Source organism: Aethina tumida, chromosome 7 (assembly GCF_024364675.1).
Source record: "Aethina tumida isolate Nest 87 chromosome 7, icAetTumi1.1, whole genome shotgun sequence".
Classification (NCBI taxonomy): Eukaryota; Metazoa; Arthropoda; class Insecta; order Coleoptera; family Nitidulidae; genus Aethina; species Aethina tumida.
Window position 1 is genome coordinate 7,183,055 of NC_065441.1, and position 20,575 is coordinate 7,203,629.

The window sequence follows — 20,575 nt, forward strand, 5'->3', positions numbered from 1 at the left end:
TTAAATAAAATATTTTGGTTGCATCTAATTAGGCGTATGCTACTTCTCTGGCCACCAATGTATTTAAAAAATAATTTATTAAATGGTACTCTTTGTATATTTGGTCATATATAATTTTACGTTATAAAATATTACAATTCTATTAGAAAATAATTTTTTATTACGCAATATCCTTCGTAAATTGATATAGAGACCATAAAATGTCCGAATTTGTAAACCAATACGAAATAAAAATCCTTCGGTGAATATAAATTTGGTAAAAAATCGATTATTTTTGATTTATCGCAACCAATATTTAACGTGTCGAAATATGTTCGCCTCATAGGCGTGTCGAATGATTCTGCGGCATTTCGAATAAATTCTTTTAGTAAAGCGCCATAAGTCCAGCCCACGTTCAGTACCTATATAGAAAATAAGTAGGCACGAATGTGTTTGGCAAATAAAAATGAAAGAGTAGAAAATAAAACAGTGCAAAACAGGGGAATTCCACTGTAAAATTATGACACCTTTTTGTTTTCATAATTTATTAGAGAATGTTATGGCGATTTGCATGATAAATTATGAGCCATCGTCAAAAAAAGCCATCCAAAACAAAAGTATTACCACAAGAAATGCGAAGTAAATGATTTTAATATAAATCTTCATGTAGCTTTTCAATATACGAAAAACAAATTAGTCTGAATTTCATTGTCGAGGATAGATTTATTATACACTAAAACAGGATTGTGATGGAACGGCAACAGGCAATAAAAATCATTGTAAATGACACAAGTTATTGCGCGTTGTGGAAGTCGCGGGTCCTTGACGATTCCTACAAAATATGGGCAATATGTTTTTGTTTATCTGCGCTATTCCATTCTCATGGCCTGTGTGGGCCATTAATTGCCTCGGCTCCGACTTTTCCGACAAATATGTTTCAAACAAGCAGGTACCTAGTGAACACGTAATGAGTTGCAGTGCATTATTATGCACATCGGATTTTATCAGAAATGCTTAATTAGTCATTCAATACTTTTTACACGTTAGTAAGAAGAAAAAGAAATATGTGCAATTTATTCCTTAGTATATTTGCTATTATATGTGGCCCAATTTTTATATACAGTTAACCTTCATGCAGGTGACACATTCCTCTTGTTTACCCAAAACAAAGTATTAATTAAATATACAAATATTTTACAGTTGTTCCAGCTCTATTTTTCGTTTTACACCATCATCCTTTCCTTGAGATGAACCCCAGGATAGGTCCACCTTGTCATGGTCCTCGGGTTCAATACCACTCCACAAGCCAGTGGAAGCTAACGGATCCAACAGCAATTCCAATCCTTTCCCAGGAAGATCTCCAATCTTCCTCGATTGGTCTTGTGCTTTCCGAACCAGTTGACAGGGGGCTAGTATCTTTATCTGCCTTGTGTCTTCTGATAAACCCATGTATGCCTCGCATATATGTCTTGTCATTCCTACATGAATTTTCATGGCATTGGTCATGATCTTCGGAACGGTACCCGGAGAGGGGTTTTTAAAATTTCACTTCTTTGTTCCAAAAAAAAAAAACTTAAGACAAAGAATAGATACTAAATACTTCCTCACTATACTATTACATACTATTTCAAAAATATTTTTTACAACAACAATTAGAGTAATATAATAAATATAGCAATATATACAACTACATCAATTTAATATTTTCTTGATTTATTATTATATTATTATGTTACTTATTGGTTCGAAAAAAATTAAATTTAAGGGTTTCCAAACTTGTGTTTTGGTAAAAAACTGAGTCTTTAATATACACAGCGTTTATATTAATATTATTCCTTATAATTATTGTGTATTTTGCTATTATATCCTAGGGTTTCCAAACTAGATATGGAAACAATGGCCACGAAAGCCTTAACCTTTAAATATGGTATATGACTGAAATTATTAATCCTATAGTAATAGGAAAGACACTAGAAGCAATAACAAAAGCTTCTCTGAATATGTTCATTTTTTTCTATAATAATACAAAAAAAAACTAATTAAATAAATAAATTTATTTATATTTTGATAATTAACAATGTGGGATTAAGAAAATCATTTAATATAACTATTTATTACTTCCAGAAATTTATATTGATAATTTCTAACATTAAAATTCCACACGAACAATAAGTGTCAACATAATAAGAAATTATGACTATTTGCTCACATTATTTGGCAAAACTTTATATAATTTATAATACAATAAAATTTTAGTATTTCATTCTAAAATATTGAAATTTTAACTAACTGAAGATTTTCAAGTCAATATTAACGTTAATTTGTAAATTCGTAGAAAAATTAGATGATTACCTCTATATATATATATATATATATATATATATATATATATATATATACATATACCCGTTAATTATTTTAAGTAATTTCAAAATATTAAATTATTAATTTATCTTAATTTTACGATAAATATGCAATAAAATTACTTAATCACAATTTCGATTAACCTTAATCATATATAATCATAATCATAAGTATTGCACCTGTATATATAGGTGTTACCTATCTGTTTGTATATGAATAAGGAAAAGCTGAACACATTTTAGATACCAAACTCAAGATGAACACAAGAATTGCTTATAAATGGGTGCTAACCTTTTTGCAGCAAAGATTCTTTTTAAACTTCATCGACCCCAGTACGACATTGACTCCAGTGATTATTTTCAAACTTACCATTGAGTTCAATGGTTTTTTGAAAAAAAGTTACCTAGAAATAGCAAAACTTCAGCAGACCTCACCAATATTTCGCCCCGTCATCAGGAATATATCAATGATAATTATTGATGAGGAGCCGCTTACAGACTTCTTCCTCACAAATTCAATATGCGATTGTGAGCTGTGCAGCAAAAAATGTCCTTTGGTAGAAGTACCTTGCAGACGACAGTACAGCTTCCAGATAAAAATATATACTGGGACAGTGGATGAAGTTTCTCGTGTTATGTACGAAATGGTTTCTGAAGTAGGCGACTTACTAAAGGATGCAATTCCGCAGAATTGTTACAGGGTGTACATCAGACGATGGGATGTCAATGAGAAAAAATATATTCCGGTTATGGTGAAAATGTAATAACTTGTATTGTAATTGATTGTATTTTATATTGTTGCTTTAAAATCGTATAATAATATATGAAACTTTGTTAAATGTATATTATATATTATTTTCCAAATAGTGTAATTACCCCCATGTAGTATCCACTCCAGACAAGGGTGTACATCAGACGATGGGATGCCAATTAGAAAAAATATATTTCGGTTATGATGAAAATATAATAACTTGTAATTGATTGTATTGTTGTATTAAAATCAAGTAATAATATATGGAATTTTGATAAATGTACATTATATATTATTTTCCAAACAGTGCAATTACCCCCGCATAGTACCCACGCCAGAAAAGGAAGTAAAACCACCACATTTTGCTTCTAAAACTATTTTTATCTTTACTATTAAAAGAGTAATACAATTTGTATCATATCCAGAACACACCTTTGATTTGTACCACATGAAATAAGGAATAAAGCTTTTGACAATACAATTCAATATGCATAAAAACAGTGCTAATAAAACATCTCTCAATTAGCTTATTGTCCATTTAAAGTTCATAATAACAACAATAATAATAAAGTAGCGGTGTCTATTAAGGCAGTTAGTTGAGTGTTGGCGCGAGCCAGAACCGGCACAATATCAAGCTGGTACCCGACCTTCCCGTCCGTTCGTTAAAAGGCGAGCCTTTGGCCGTTTATGGAAGCAACCACCTCCTTCGCATCCAACGACCGCCCCCGGTCCTTTTGCAAAAACATCTACCCAACTGTATAACGAACCATTGTCAGCAAAATTGGTTTTCTAGTTGCAGTCGCCAGGACTGGACTTCAGGAATCGTTCTCACACAAAAGTTATGCTTATTATTTGTATATGAATATAATATATATTTTTGAATAAAATTTTTATTGATAAAATCTGTGTGCTTTAACATTAACACACATCCCCCCTGTTCTGTGGTTCAGTGAATGTAGAAACCACCACCAACAACTCATATTGTTGCTATATTTTAATAAGTCACCATAATTATGGTCACTACTGTATATTAATTATAACATTAAAATAATAATAATTAATTAATTATTTTTAATCAATTCCTAAATATAAAAAAGTATTTTCTTAAAATTTTTACCATCAAATTACGTAAAATATTGTATTCTGTAATAAAAAAGTAGAATCATTTTAAATTTTATTTTCTTAGCTTATTAATGAACCCGACATAAAAGTCCTGTGACCATAAATAACAGCACGTGGTAAATTCCGATCTTATCAAAATCAAGATTAAAGTAACAAGACAGATTACACATACCTGCTGAATTGCTCAATAAAAGTAAAATTTGTACAGGTCATGCCAGAAATGGTAATTCCTAATTGTAATAAGCAGGATTAGAAAAGATTTCATTCATAAATTTGCTCTCCATTTATAACTCAATCTTGAGCAATTGCTTTATCATTACATTGTCTCGATTTGGAATATTCCTCGAAAACATTCATTGAAAAATTAGACACGTACTGGGTTAAACATTAATGTAATTTAAGAGTAATTTAATTTTAAGAATGGTACACAATTTAGAGAACTGTATGTATACCAGTTTCCATATTCATGACAATAATATTGTTACAGTATGCACTTAAATTATTTAAATACATTGTATTATATTACTTTTTAAAGGGAGTTCACGTGTAGGCAACACAGTATTATTATGGCACGGAATGCGAGCAAATATATGTATATGGAAATTATAGATATGCAGGACAGTATTCGTATATTTTTTTGTAAGGATCTGCTAGGCCTTAATAAAAATTAAAATAATGCCAATAATTAAAACAATTATTTCGTATATTTAAAAATATATGTAACTCGTTTGGAAAAAAATATTATTTAGATGTGTTCAGTACTTAAATTTTATTTACCTTTGTAACAACCTTTGTAATTGTAACAAAAACTAAAAAATAAATAAAAAAAATCATTTTGAGTATCATAGATTAATTATTTCTTTAATTATAAATCACAAACATTGAACATATTTATATTATTTAAAAATAATCTTCAAACTTGTTGGAATAAAATTAATATTAAAAACAGTAACTTACTTTAGTTTCGTTTACTGTTTAATTGTAATTTAGTCTTACATTAATAAAAACACATAAAATAAACTAAAAAATTGAAACTATGACTATTTTAATATTCATTAAATAATAAACGTTATTTTTTAGTATCACAGTTTGATATCTCCGATATTACATTGTTACTTTGTAAACTAGAATACATTTTTCAGATATATGATAGAAGGGTGGATGAAATTTTTCCTCTCTATATAATGCTGAAAGATTTTTTGTTATTCAGACAATGTCTGACTGAATATTTTAAAAACATTGTTTTTGTTTATAGTTTTCAATAATGCGTACAATTTAGGAATATATTTTATATCAATTGTACATTTGGCAACATCGGAATAGGCAATTTATGTTTTACTCTCATTGTGTGGTATTTCGAACTTTTTAAAAATCTATTAACACCGATAGTTCAATAAAATAAATGTGTACTTTCCAAGATACAAATATTATTTCTATTACTACTAAATTTTAAAATATTAGTTAAAAATTCAAAGTCAGAACATTTGAAAATTTAAATTTGTTAAGCCCCAGCGTTGGCATTAATTAAAATCATTCTTATATGAAGGTTTATGCAACAGCATTCAAAAAAACCTGCATGTAGGATAAATATCACTTCCTTAGCCTCAGTAAAAAATCGTTTACAATCTGTATTTGGCCATTCATTGAATATTACTTTATGAATGTTGCTACATCGCTTTTTACTCGGCAGGCATTTCGAATGTTTTATGTAAATAAATGAACACCTGTTGTTCTGGAATATGCTAAGTTATTCATTATCTTTCATAAATGGTAATCGATAGGAAAATCATCGGACTATTATTGTCTGCATCCACAATAAGTTTATAACAAATAAATTATCATAATATTTTCCGTCTACAGATTAAGGTCTTTATGACCACCCCTTTTCAATACCAAATTACTTTCAATTCACTCAGTTTGATATAAAGGGATGAAGGTGATCTGCCAAAATTAATTGTTACAGAATCTTTTAAAGTAACTGATCACTTACATAGTTCTCCAACACTCATATTCAACATGTTTTCCAAAGCCCCAAGATTTTCTTATTCCGACATGTCAGGTATGTACTGTAGTATACTTTAATGTTGCCTTAACATAATTTGATGTTTTAACCAAAACTAACTTTAATTTTTCTTTTAAATTAGATACGCCTTCTCCGGCTGATTATTATGTGACACTTCCAAGCACCCAGCCCCATTTTACCATCCACAAAACACCCAGATTTCCGAAAGATTATTATGATTCATTTAAAGAGTCCTGCAGCTATAAAAGTGGCAACATCAAGAATTATCATACAGTTTACCATATTAATGATGGCGATTCGAAAATGGAGGGCGAGTTCCTAATTACAGATGAGTATTTTTATAGTGACTATGATATATTTACAACAGCTGAAGAGCAGCAAGAATTGACAAGACTGCAGGAAATTGAAAAGGAAGAAATTAAACGACTGTTGAAGGAATCGAGGCGCAAACATGACGAAATGAAACAAATATTAGGCAGAGAACAAACAACATGTACACTGATGGAGAAAAGAAATTGTAGGAGGCATGAACCTGTCAAAATAAGGGAAATATTGGATGAAGAACGAATTATAGATGAACCACTAAACGAGGCTTCAACTCATTCTTCAACGAACGTGGCAGATGAAGAAGTTCGACGAATTTTAAAAAAAGAACAGAAGATTTCACTAAACAACTCCCACAATATAACGGACGATCAAAAAATGGATGTACAAAATGAAATTAGGAACGCTTTAAGAACCCTCAAAAATGGAAGCAGTAAAAACAAAATGACGACGTTAGAAAAAGCGGAAACGAAAATGCATCTGTTGGTTAAAAAATTCTTTGACAAAATACACTGCCAGCCATCCAAAAATCTATGCGATGAACTTGCGACAGATTTGATAGAGCGAATGGAGGACACTTTGGAAAACACGGGATTGAAGTTGCAGAGCAGCAGTTATTGCGAGTCCATGATCCAAAATCTCAGTGATATGTTGTTAAATAATACCAGCAAAGAATTTCGAGATTTTGAAGCGGGGCTTTTAGGTGGCAGTTCAAGAAGATTTTCATGATTAACTGACTTTAATTTAATAAATTTAGTAGAATTTTGTATATTTTATCCACAAATAAATTTAATTTAATAATAGATATTTGTTATTTTTTTTAACTTTATAATGATAGCCAGTAAGTAAACTCATAAAACCTGCAATAATTAACTGCATTTTACAAGAAGTCTAAACAGCATAAACAACATATTTTTTACGGTTTAAACATGTATAAGATTGTACATGTTACGTGCGAATTTTCAATTAAGCACAGATATAAACGGCTTTATAAACCAATTGACCATAACTGCGAACTAAAAATGAAAATCCCACATAACGTACATATAAGGCCTATCTGTAAATAATATAAAATATTGCAATTTTCAGACCGGTTTCGCGACGGCCCACGTCGTAAGTGTTCATTTTTATGTAAAAGTGGTTCGCGAAAAAAACTTTTAGAAATTTTATCGGTTAATCATGTGGGCTGAGGACTTCATTAGGAATGAGATTTCGGTCGGTAATCGGGTTGAACCGTTACCGGAATTATTGTCGATAAATAATTCGATGTAATAAGAAGCCCGGCTATTTTATTCCGAGTAGATTTACTGACTTTATGCGAAGTGAAACTCTCGGTATGGCTCAATTATGGATCAAAATTATCGCAGCTATATATAAAAGGTGTTTTTAAAATATACAGACTGTTTCATAATTTATCCGATTTTTTTAACCATATATGCACTTCTAAATCCAACAGAAAATGAGATAAAAAATGTTAAAGTTTATAACAAACCTTGTTTTTGCAGGTCAATGGAATAAATTTTGAACGGCTTTTGTAGAGTAAGGTTTGTTACTTTAACTTTAACATTTTTTATCTCGTTTTCTGTTGGACTTTTATTGTAATTTTTTAAGAAATCGACTTATTATTTAGAAGTGCATATCTGGTTAAAAATTGAAAGCAGCTAGAACACGTCCAATAATAAAAATATAAATAAAATGTTTTTCTCATATTTCTATAACCTTTGACCCCAATTTCTAAATGTGGTATTACCCAAAATGCATATCTACAATTCAACAAAACAAACTTTTTCCATAATGATACAGTAACAGTGATTTTGGTGACTTCTAATAATTTAACATTCTATATGTCACACCACTGAATATTTGTTAAAACTATGAAACTTTTCATATTCTTTTCACAATTTAGAAGAATTTGATTTTAACAGCCTTGTGTTTGAAATATGTTTTAATGAATGAATATAATATGTTAAAGATATGTTAAACATCGAAGCCTTCAGTGTGTAAAGGTATCAGAAAAGCATTTGGTGATGGTCCCATAATATGTCAAAACAAAAACGAGACAATTTCAAGAAATTATTAATCAAAATCTTATAATGAAATTATATAAATAGGTATTATTCAAATAAATTTGTTGTAGTCTAGATCAAAATGTAAATATCGGTGAGAAACAACAACAACAAAAAGAAGGAACAGGAGCAAATATACAACGTAGATTGCAGACATGTGCAATGTTCCTTCGCTTCAATACAAGATAAAGTCATCAACATGTACAAAAACCAAAATGTTCAGCTTGATATTACGAAGAGGTGGTATTACAAATTTTATATTAATAGCGACAGCCATGAGGAACGTATAGCCTGCTTCAAAGTATTATTAAAAGAAATGTACCTTCTAAGTAAAGACTTTGAATTCTCACAATTTTTATGTACTAATTTATTAGAATAAATAAAGTATTATTTAATAATAACAAAGTATTTGATTATAAAGAATATTATTGTAATAAAAGTTTTTTCTGGTTGGAAATATAATTATATTAATAATTAATTTACTAACCACATTACTAATATCATATACGAATTTGGAAATGCAAGAAAAAGTATAGGAAAAATTTAAAATTTAATTTTTTAAATTTTACATTTATTTACTTTAGGTCACATAACAAATTGGGCCAAAATTTATCAAAATGTGAGAAAACATTTTATTTAAATTTTCTTAAATTTTGAACGTGTTATACCTGTTCCCAAAATTTGACCACCTATTTTAAATATATAAATAAATATAATTCTAGTTATAATAAAATAAAAAATAGACAATTAAAAAATATAAAAAAGCGATTACAATTACCGTCCTTGTTTTCACATCCTGTTTATTACTACAATATACCTATTTACATATCAATGATGATAAGGGTTTCTAAAGGTGACAATCATCCCTTTCAAGAATAGTAACACCAGGCCGCCGAATATTTTGCGTCCACTATTGCCAGCTCAGATACATCAACTCTCTAATCAATTATTGTCATAAAAAAGTAAGTAATATTTAATAAATCCAAGTAATTTCTTAGAAAATAATCAAATTTTCAATTATACGTGATTCGTATATTTTATTTTATCTAATAAAATTAGTTTAGGAAACAAGCATATAAGTAAATTTGAAAATAAAGAAAGAGCAATGGCAACAGCGCACCATATGGTGTAGACTCATAGCCAATCAAATGGCTTTTTTGACCGTATGCCTAATTTCATTGGTTTCCATTGTATTTGCGTAACCGTCGTCTCAAAACGGCGCCTTATTTTTATTTACACTTTGTTCAAGCGTTGCATTTGTTGAGTTTTATTGTTGTTTGTTGTTTTTATTATTAATATTTGTGTTTAAACTTTGAAAATTATTTTAAAATGTCCTTCTCCAAAGCAAAATTGCAACGGTTCAACGATATTAAACGTGAGTTACAATTGGATCGAGATTTTTTAGTTATTAACGTTGCTATTTTAGCTGTTACACCATCGCCTGCGGCCTACAATCCACAACTAAAAGAAAAAGCAAAATGCGCCGTTATACCACTGACTGGAAGATTTGTGGACAGGAGTCCTGCACCATCCGAAGCAGGCTCCACAAAAAGTTCCCCTTGCTTCAGAACTGTAAGTTATATATACCAAATTTATGCAGTTTAATTTAAATTAATATTTCAGCCCACATTACCAAAAAGAAAAATTGTTAAGACTACATCCACATCAAAAATTAATCTTTTTCCGAAGCACACTACTAACCATGACTCTGAACTGTTGAAAGAAAAGATAGTTGAGTGTGAAAATAAAGATCAGTACATAAAAGAACTAACTGATCAAATGGAGGAAATCAAAGATAAATTATTAAAATTGGAGCGCCAAAGAAAAGACATGGAGAAGGAAAAAAGCATATATGAACAAAAGTCTAATGAGTTAATTGAAATTTATGAAAATAAAAATAAGTTGTTGGTTGAAGAACACTTGGAAAAAATTGAAGAAATAACCAAAGAAAAAATGCAGAAAGATGCTGAATTAGAGAACTTGCAACATTTACATGAAAAATTACTAAAAGAGCAATCTGAATTGCAAGACAATTTTAATTTAATGCATGAAACACTGGAAAAATTTGACAGAGAAATTTCATTGAAGGAACATGAAATTGCATATTTGGATGAAAAACTTGCAGAGCTGGAGTCAAAACATGCTGATGAAATAGCATTATTGAAAGAGTCCCACCAAAAGGAAATAGAAGACATGGAATATGAAATGTTGAAAGTAATGTCAGATGTGGAAAAAGAAAAGCAAAATGTTGCTGTTAAAATGAAGCAACTGGAAGATAATATGGCTCAACAAGTTAAAGATTTGACTGAAAAGTTCAATGCAGAGAAAAAAATATTGATGACACAATCTGAAACTCAATTAAAACAAGTATGTATTTCAAAAATATCTGTAAAAAATCCTGCCTTTTTCATTATGTGAATCTGTTTTACAAAAATATAATAATAAATAGACTTGGAATTTCCATTGTTATAGGCAGAGATTAAACCTAATCAAAACATTAAATAATCATAATCATGACAATCATAAAAATCAATTACATCAATTGCCTTGAATTTCTCAAATATTTTTAGTAGTATATGATGTATTTCATTTAAAATACATGTTACTAATTATTGTGTTTGTGTTTACAGGTAGAGGAAAACTGTAAAGATGTCAACCTGTTAACAGAAATTCAGATGAAAGAGAAAATGGATGAGGTGGAGAAATTTTGGAATTCACAACTGAAACAACAAGAAGAAAGATCTGACGCCATTTTAAAGGAATGTCAAGCAATTAGTGAGTACAGTATAATTCAGTGTGAATTGGAAAAGAACGAAATTAAATCACAGTTAAACGCCGAAACTGCAGAGAAAAATGCCATACAAGAAAAATATGATGAAATTAATTCTAAATTTGATGAGTTAAATTCTAAATATGTTACTCTGCAAAAAGACTTAAGTGATGTTATTGTTGAACTGAATGAAACAAGGAATAATCTCAGTCAAGTTATTGAGAAACAAAAGGACGAAATTAAACAAATAGTTGCAGATAAAAGAGCTTACCAAATTACTATGATCACTTGCCAAGAAACAATAGAAGTTCTCAAAAAACGTCTGATAAGTTCAGACAATGATGTTGAGCAATTAAAAAAGGAAGTATCTGAATATGAAACTAAATTGCTAAACTGTGAGAACAAAATTATAGAATTAAATGACAATTTGAAACAAGCACAGGAGTACAATGAAGAACTGGATTTGCAGTATGAATCTACTTTGGTCCTAAAACAAAAAGAAATTGAGTATTTCAAAGAAGATTTACTAAAGAAATTGGAAGAGTACAAAACAGAGGCAGTACAGCTATCCTCAAAGACACACACTGACAAAGAATTATTGGAAGAAACACTTTCTCAGCTAAAACAACAGCAACAGTTAACTTTGGAAGCACACGAATTAATTTCAAATGTACATGAAGAGTTGGATGAAATTACTATTGAAAATGATGAATATAGACAAAAGGAGAAACAATGGATTGTCCTTCAAAAGGATTTGGAGGGAAAAGTTACATCTAAAGATAAAGAGATTGAGGATTTGAAAAAGAGTGTAGCTCAAATACAAGAAAAGTGCGATGAATTCTGCGAATATGTGGATTATTACAAAACAAAAGTTAAGGAGTATGAAAGTGAAATTGAAGATTTAGCTGGGATTCGTAAAAAATATATTGACCAAAGTGGGAAGTATGATGATATACTTCAAAAGTATGAGATACTTCAGGGAGAAAATGTAAAATATAAGAGTAAATATAACAAACAACAACAAGCATATAATGAGTTACTGAAGAAGATGAAGGCATTGGAAATGGAAAATGAAGAAAATAAGAGAAAGGTGAGATGTTCTAATATGATATATATTACAATGAAATATGTGAACATAAATTACATATACGTATTTAATTTTCAAAATTCCAATTAAATGTATATATATTTTTAGATTGAAGAGCAAAGAATTTTAATTGGTCCATTTAAAGAGCAGCTTGAGGCCTATGAGATAGAAAAGGACGCCTTGTTGGGTGAAAATCGCCTAATTGAAAAAGAAGCTAAAGAGATTTCTAGCAAATACGCTGAAATTTTGGGTCACCACAACAATAAACAGAAAATTAAACACCTGATAACATTAAAGGAAAAAAATGCTGAACTTATGCAGGTATATTCTTTAAATTTATATATTATTGTTAATCTAATTTATGTTGGAAAATTTTCAGAGCAAATTTGATTTAGAAAAGAAGCTGAATATGCAGAAAAAGGCCACTGAGAAATTACAAAAGGAGAACGACGATCTAAAAAAGTGTTTAAAAAAGTTCAAGAAAGTCCCAAACGACAAGGAAAATATTGGTTCGCCGAACAGATCTTTAAACTCAAGCAGATTAGACTCCCCCGGACCGTTGAGGGAAAGGAATTAAAACTGTTGCCAATACTTATTTATTTCGTTAATTTATATTGTTTAAGTTATATTTATACATATTTTAGAAGTAGGCAATCGTGACATTCCATGAAGAAATATTAGTTTAAATATTAAAATATTTATTTATAATCGTACTTTTGCTTGTTTATAATATTTAATTTTCTTATTTATTTTATTTTAGTCATATTGAAGTCCAAAGAAATTTTCAGTTTTTAAAATCTTAACAATTCTGTTTAGTTTTAATAGTTAGTTTTTAGATATTTTTCATTAACATGTTGTTGTGCCAAACTGTAGTAGGAACTACTAATTTGTTTGGTTGATGATTTCCAATCAGGGATTATTTTTTACCACTAGTCTCGTAATTACAAATATATTTAAGCTACTTTTAAAGTTTTACAAATATGTGTGCACCTAGTTTAAGTATATTTCAAGTATCTAAATACATGTTTGTATCAAAGGCTGATTAGTTTGTAACATGAGACCAAATAATTAAATACTTTTCATTTTAGAATTTTTTTTGTATTATCTAAATAAAGCAATTTAAGAATTATTTTTTTATTTAAATCATAATCCTTTTTGTTGAAATGAAATTGAAACGAAAATGGAGAAATAATTCAAATGTTTTTACAATTTTAGATCTACATTTTATTTCGAAATTAAATATTCTATAATTCTTGACCAAATTTATTTCTTTTCGTTTCATTCGTTTATTTTTACTCATTAATAAAAAATGTTTCTAATAGTTTTAAATTTATATTAAACAATTACATAAATTAGAAGTCAATATGAAACCATCACAACTATAAATTTCATGTTTATTCTTAGCATATATTACACAGTAATAATAAAATAAATAATCTCACAATAATTACAATAAAATAACAAATTAAAACAATACTGAAAAAATTAAACTATTTCGTTTCTTGATTATTCAATTCCATATTTTTATATTACTCCACAATATTCCATTTGAAAAAATTGTCTCTCTTATTAAAAACTTAAATATCATACTTCAATTCTATAATTTTCTTTTAGTCTTCAATACTGTTTTTGAAAACCGTCTATTTTTCTTCATTTACTGGGTTTACTTAAATTTTTATCATCTGTTGATGTGCCTTGTCCATCTGGAGCTTCTCTAGAATCAGTATATAAGCTAGAATCACTGGACGTTTCTGCAGTACTCGATTTGTCTCGTCTTACAACGTGACCATACAATTCTTTAAATATGGTACTATCAAAATTGCTCCCAGGTTGACTACTAGAGGATGCTGGTGCACTCAATTCCTTCAGAAAGTCTTCAGTATCAATATTCACATTGTCATTGTTGGTAGAACACCCAGAAACATAACGATTTGCAAACAAATTCGTATCGCCAGATATCGAATTTAATTTCTCCAGCAAAGTATCTATCCTTTGTTTGCCTTGAGCCAAACATGCATCCAAATTTTTATCAGAATCCTCGGAGAGCTTCATTTCTTCACATTCCGAACTGGAATATTCTTGATGATCCGTCGATATGGACAGCAAAGACTCAGCCTTCTGGTTATCTTGCACTGCTTTCGAATGATTAATGCTGAACTTCTTCGCCTCCTCGTCGAAATTGACCAAATCGTAATCGTCCTCCACGCAAATCGTGTTAATGTCCCGTTCGAACTCATCGGCGATCTCATCATTCGACCCGTCCGATTCGTCGTTTGTCACCGTTGACAGTCTCAGTCTTAACCGTCGAGTGATTTCCTCCAGTTCTGTGAACTTTCGCTTTACCGCACGGCTGAGGGAATCGCCGGGTAGCTTACAGTCAGTGCTGAGATTTTGGAAGAAGTCGAAATCGTTAGTAGTGTTCGGCGTTGAAATTGTATTCGATGACTGCTGATAATGGAATAAGTTTTCCAGTGGACTCACGTGAATCTATAAATATAATGGAATATTTGTTACTTTATAATTATATTTAAATCTGAATTACTTACATTTATTTGGCCGTTGCATTTTCCCGTAAAGTCCACAATATTAAACCAGCCCTGAACGTTTGGGAGACCGGCTAATAAAACGGTCAAATCAACAGCTGCAAATCCCAGAACCAAGTCCGTCTGCATGTTGGGCACCAAATTTGTATTTGTACTTTTCCTCCAAACTTTAAAGATCAATCGTTTTGAACTCTGGAACAACCACAATATATTCAACAATTCATAATTATTAGTATTAAACCAAATTAAATTTAAATAAATAAATACAACTTAGTTATTTTGGGATTAAGAAATTAGCTTACACTGTGCAACAAATCCACCGGTAAAATCACGTCGCAATTATAATTCCATTGAGGACTGCTGCATTTCGAAACAACGGGTGTAATTTTCAAGGGTTCCCCCGGAACCGACTCAAAACTAACATAAGTACTGGGCAACCCATTATCCTCAGTTTTGTTTCCTGAACACCTTGACCTCTTGGATTTACACTTCTTCCTGCTGGGTAAATGAAGGGCGCTCTGAATATTAACTTGAGCTCTGAACGTCTTCAGTTTGGCCGGTATGCTGGAATCATTGTTCAGTGCTTTTTGTAGGGAGTTTAATAAATCCGAGGTTTTCCTCAGTTGTAAGTTGGTCTGGCCCTGTGCTATGCTCATGGGATCGTTGCCGTTTGTGGTGCTGGCATCTTGGTTCGCGTTGTTGGCGATTCGCATCTGCTTGAAGAAACCCTCGAGCATTTCGGGTATTTTATTCTGTTGGTTGTTCGGATCCATTTCCGAATTGTGCTGTATTCCCTTGTCTGCTTTTTCTACTGACAACGTTCTTGATTGTCTAGGTGTATCGCGGAAGCTTGTGTTTGTTGTTTCTTCTCGGAATGTTACGGATCTCGGTGATGGCTCTTTAGTTTGTATTGCAATGTCGTTTTTGGTGTTTTCTTTAGTTTTAATCACGGGGGAAACTGGATTCGAGCTTTGCGTTTCGATGTCTCGTTTCAAAGTCTCTGTTTTATTTGACGTTCTTGGATTTTGATATTTAGTGGTAATTGGCCTGTCTAATTTGGCCTTTACTACGTCTGTTTTGAAGCCTCGTTCCTGTTCCAAATTCTTGATTTGTTGCTCTGTACCTAGAGCTATTAACACTTGAAACTGTCCAACCACTTCTTCTGTTGTTTGGTTGAAAATCGGCTCCCACCAGTCAGTTCCAATCACCGGCAACTAATTAAAATCAAATAAATAATTAAGTATAAATTCATGTAAATCAAACATACCTTATTGTTTCCCAAATATTTTAGAATAACAGGATTTCTATATGCAATATAGAACTGATGTAAGGAAATTTTTCCTATTCCAAAAATCTTATCTGGTTCGTCTTTTTTCCAAAACTCGACAACGGTGTAATTTTCTCTGAATTGCAGTAACAAATCATCATCAAAAACCAATGGCACACTCTGAAACAAATGATTCCGTAAAATACGCACAGAGTTATGTAAATAAAAATAAAAAAATACTTTGATTTGACTTTTCAATTCATCTTTAAATTTCATATAATAAAACACTATCAAATTTATTTTCACTTTGTAAAATATATTATTAAACTCTTTTTTTCTTCTTTTAATTTTTTTATTTACTTCTAGATTAATTATATGAAGAAGGAAATTAAATTAATATTATTTATAGTTTATATATAATTAATTCGCCTTTAAATCAGTCACATTTACTTCTATTTATATCAATAAAATAAATATATATAATCGTGATTTTCTGAATGACATACCTGGCAAAAATTGAATATAGGATTTGATGAAAGAGATATTCTACTGTTTGATGTTTCTTGTATACAAAACGGTTGACATGTTAGATATGTAGTAAATGGTTTAGACAAATATTGAGCTTCTGCAATGTACAAGAAACCAAACAGTATTGACTTCTAAAAACAAAAAAAGTGTTAATTTTGATTACATTAATAAACAATATTTTTCTTTATAAACTATTACCTCTCCTTTTTTATTACTAGACACATTTAATAAACTAGTACTTGGTTTAGTGAAATTTGGTTTATTTACAAAATAAGCAGACCTAGATACAGTTTTATCATTAGATTTAACAGTTTGTGTTGCACAATTTACAGTTTTTTGTCCAATTCGTTTTTTAATTAACCTTTCAGTGTGATCAATGCTCATTGGTTTATCTCCATCATCTTCAATTTCCTTAGCTTTTTCAACAATTTTTGTACTATATTCAGATTTAGTTTTTGTAGCACTGTCATCACTGCCCAATGCAACAGAATTTATGTCATTTGAATCAATTGCATCAATAAACTCCTTACCAAAGTACAGTTTCCCACATCCCAATTGTACAGTCAATTTTAAAGTGCCCAAAACAATAGGAACTTTCTCATTTAAAACTATTGAAATTGCTCTATGACATGTTAAATTCTTGGCCACTTCAAACACATTAAAGTGGAATATCGCGAATCCCAGTAAACTAGAAGTTTTTTGTTTGTTATTTCTGTAGGTCAATTTAAATTTCAATTCACACTTATTCAAGTTGGTGGTTTCTAAGCCAGTGATTTCATGCACAGACACATGTTTGAAATGAATGCCTTCACCATAGTTTCTCCTTGCACACACTCTATTGAAGTGCTCGTCAAGTCCACTGTCAACTTTGGCTTTACTGCTGTGTGTAGTTTTCTGAATACAATCAGGTACTCTATATTCTAAAAAGTATGTCTCACTAACATTAAAAGGCACTTTTCTGTCTGCACTCCAAACTTTACGGTTCCCAGCCTCATTTAGAATCAAACTATGCACTGACACTTTAAGTGAGTCCACAAATTTTAAATATTTACAGTTTTCATATCTGTATTGGTCCTCTATGTATTTTGTGATTTTATTGCTGTTTTCACTGTAATTGCTCCTATATGTTTGCTCATTTGATCTCTTAATATCACAATTCAAATCTTTTGTATTGTACTCCCTGCATGTGTTGCATGTGCAATTTTTTTTATACCCACTGTAAGATCTATCTGTTGCCCTACATAAATCAACATCAGACATAGATCGAAATGTATCCAAAGCCAATTTTTCCTCCTCCTTTGTCATGTAATCTCCTTTTAAATATGCTTCCAATTTTCTTTCGTCTAGTTTTAATTGCGGACATAGTGGTTGATCTATGCTACTTGTTGGTGTGTTACAATGTTTCACAGATAAAACATCCGTATTTAATGGGTCGTTGTTTAATATCGATTGAACCATTGAATTTCTCAAACGTTGGCCTTGTTCCAAAATTTTTTCGACCACGTTAGAGTTTAATTTATTACTATAGGCCATTTTAAATGAATTCTAAACTAAATCGAAAATAATACATATTTAAACAGTAACTGTCAAAATACAGGCTTGCCAGATAACCTAGAAGTTTATTTTTGACGTCTAAAACCCCTAGATTCTTTGTCAACAATAATATAAATATTGGCGATTGAATTGTTTCCAGAAAAAAATAAAGTTCAGTAGTTTAATAGTGGTGTACTTACTTAATTATTGAAGTATATTCTGTTTTCTTTGAGGTAAACACTGCATTTTGTGGAGAATTATAATTAATTTTGCCATAAAATCGGACTCTCTCTAAATAGACAAACAGCCGGTGTTGCCAACTAAATTGGAAGAAAATTACTTTTAGTGAATTTACAGGGAAAATCAAAAATACATACACAAATGTGATAAGTTAATATCTATAGAATTAATAATTATAATTTTCTAATTCCTTTTGAACTAATTTATTTTCCGATTTAAAATTTTCGGATTTTTTAAATTCTACATGTAATTGAATAAAATTTGAGAAATTAATTTTTTTTTTAAATTTTTTGGAAAATTGAAGGTCTAACTAAAATATATGTAAAGCATCTAAATGCTGGAAATTTTTAAAAAATTTTTTATAACTTAAAAATTAATGAACGTGGTATAGCCCTTTTGGCAATTACAAGCAAAATATATAGATCTATACAGGGTATTCTGGTGAAAATAATAAGTTTTTAGTAATATCCGGCGAAACTGGAAATAAATTAATCATTTCTAATGAATAAATTAGGGAACACCGAAAATAAATTATCCATTTTTAAATTTATTGTATTAAATAATTTTATTTATCATAATACATGATATTCACAAAAATAAATGGTGGTTGGGCATGTGATCGTGACCTAACAAATCAACATAAAAAAATAAATATAATAAATAAAAACTAAGTAATCAGTTCAGTATTTCTAAAATGAAATGTGTGCTTATTTTTTCTTGTGACATAATTCTCTTTTCTTAGGAAATAAAACAGACATTGTTTAATGTTTAATTACTTAACTAAATTGCTTTTTAAGTGATTAAACCGTCTGCCACCTATAGGTCAATTGGTTGTAAAGTAAACCGAATCGTTCATAAATCAATCTATGTCTGAAGGAAAATCAGAACACATCAAGACATCTGTAAACGATTTTGATGTGTCTATCTGTCTCTTGTTGCTGTTAAGAAAGTGTTGTTTTATTACAATTTTAATTTTCCTTAAATAATTGTATTTTAAAAATATAAGTTTAGTTAATATTTATTGTATTTATAACCATATAATTATTATTATTATAACCAATTATTATCATAATAAAATATTTATTTTTAAATATATAATTTATAATTATAAATAACACTAGTTTACATCAAAAATATAAAAATTTTCTGTAATTCATTTTATTTAAAGAGTAAAGTCCGAGAGATAAATAAAATTGTGTACATTCAACAGTACTTAATTCGATTCAGCTGTCAGAAATACAAAATTGTTGTTATAAGGTCAATTGACCATTTTCAGTCTCTTGCTATTTTAGTATTGTTCAACGACAAATAATTTCAATACTTTCGATTCCTTCATTTTCATTCAATTTTCATATGCAGGGTATAAATGTTAAAAAAGAATTATTTTAATCTTTTATCTTTAAATATAAAAAAATTAATATGCAGTTTGTTTTACATATTATTATGATCATTTTTAATATATCATTTTCATTGCATTATTCATTATTAAAAATATGCTTATGTGGATACTGTTGAAGTAAAATATGAATTCTTATTAAAACAATATTGTATTTTATTATACATTAGTATTAAGTAGTAGTTTATTCAAACTTCAGCACATAAAAATTAACAAATTCGTACAAATTAAATAAACACAACAACCCACGCCACTGGAATGCACATGGACTGGTTCTCTTAATGCATCTTCCTCTTTCTCTGACCTAGGATGGCCCTTCGCTTTCCATCATTAAACAGATGTGCATTTTCGTTGAAATCTGCAAGTCTCTCAACATTAAATCCAATAACGTATTACAGATAAAAAAGGTCTTTTCTGGTTTACCAAAGAGCAGAGCTTTTATGTTGGGGCCAGTCGCATGTGTCTATCGCCACAATCAACCGTTTCATGATGCCAATGCACTGAACGTACGAGGGAAACCTTATTGTGCCGCGACAACACACTTAAACTTGGGGAGGGTGTTATGTAATTTTTTAGTAACCGA

General features: G+C 29.9%; 2 protein-coding genes across 4 annotated transcripts; one reads left to right on the forward strand and one right to left on the reverse strand.

Annotated features, from left to right (window-relative positions):
- The first annotated feature begins 9,867 nt into the window (after positions 1–9,867).
- Positions 9,868–13,198, forward strand: LOC109603507 (hyaluronan-mediated motility receptor). The gene is made up of 6 exons (XM_020020006.2): positions 9,868–10,003; positions 10,055–10,200; positions 10,252–10,995; positions 11,259–12,488; positions 12,594–12,806; positions 12,865–13,198. The coding sequence occupies exons 1-6, from the start codon at positions 9,958–9,960 to the stop codon at positions 13,060–13,062; spliced, it is 2,577 nt and encodes an 858-aa protein (XP_019875565.2). The 5' UTR covers positions 9,868–9,957; the 3' UTR covers positions 13,063–13,198.
- Positions 13,199–13,865: 667 nt separating this feature from the next.
- Positions 13,866–18,532, reverse strand: LOC109603516 (uncharacterized). Of its 3 annotated transcripts, none has more exons than XM_020020016.2 (7): positions 17,566–18,532; positions 17,022–17,511; positions 16,802–16,954; positions 16,296–16,475; positions 15,331–16,242; positions 15,032–15,220; positions 13,866–14,972 (listed from the first exon to the last, which is right to left on the reverse strand). In XM_020020016.2, the coding sequence occupies exons 1-7, from the start codon at positions 18,354–18,356 to the stop codon at positions 14,136–14,138; spliced, it is 3,552 nt and encodes a 1,183-aa protein (XP_019875575.2). In that variant the 5' UTR covers positions 18,357–18,532; the 3' UTR covers positions 13,866–14,135. The 3 variants fall into 3 exon arrangements, with proteins under 3 accessions (XP_019875575.2, XP_049825786.1, XP_019875574.2); XM_049969829.1 differs by lacking the exon at positions 17,566–18,532 and having other exon boundaries at positions 17,022–17,295; positions 17,354–17,501; XM_020020015.2 differs by having other exon boundaries at positions 17,022–18,532.
- Positions 18,533–20,575: the final 2,043 nt, after the last annotated feature.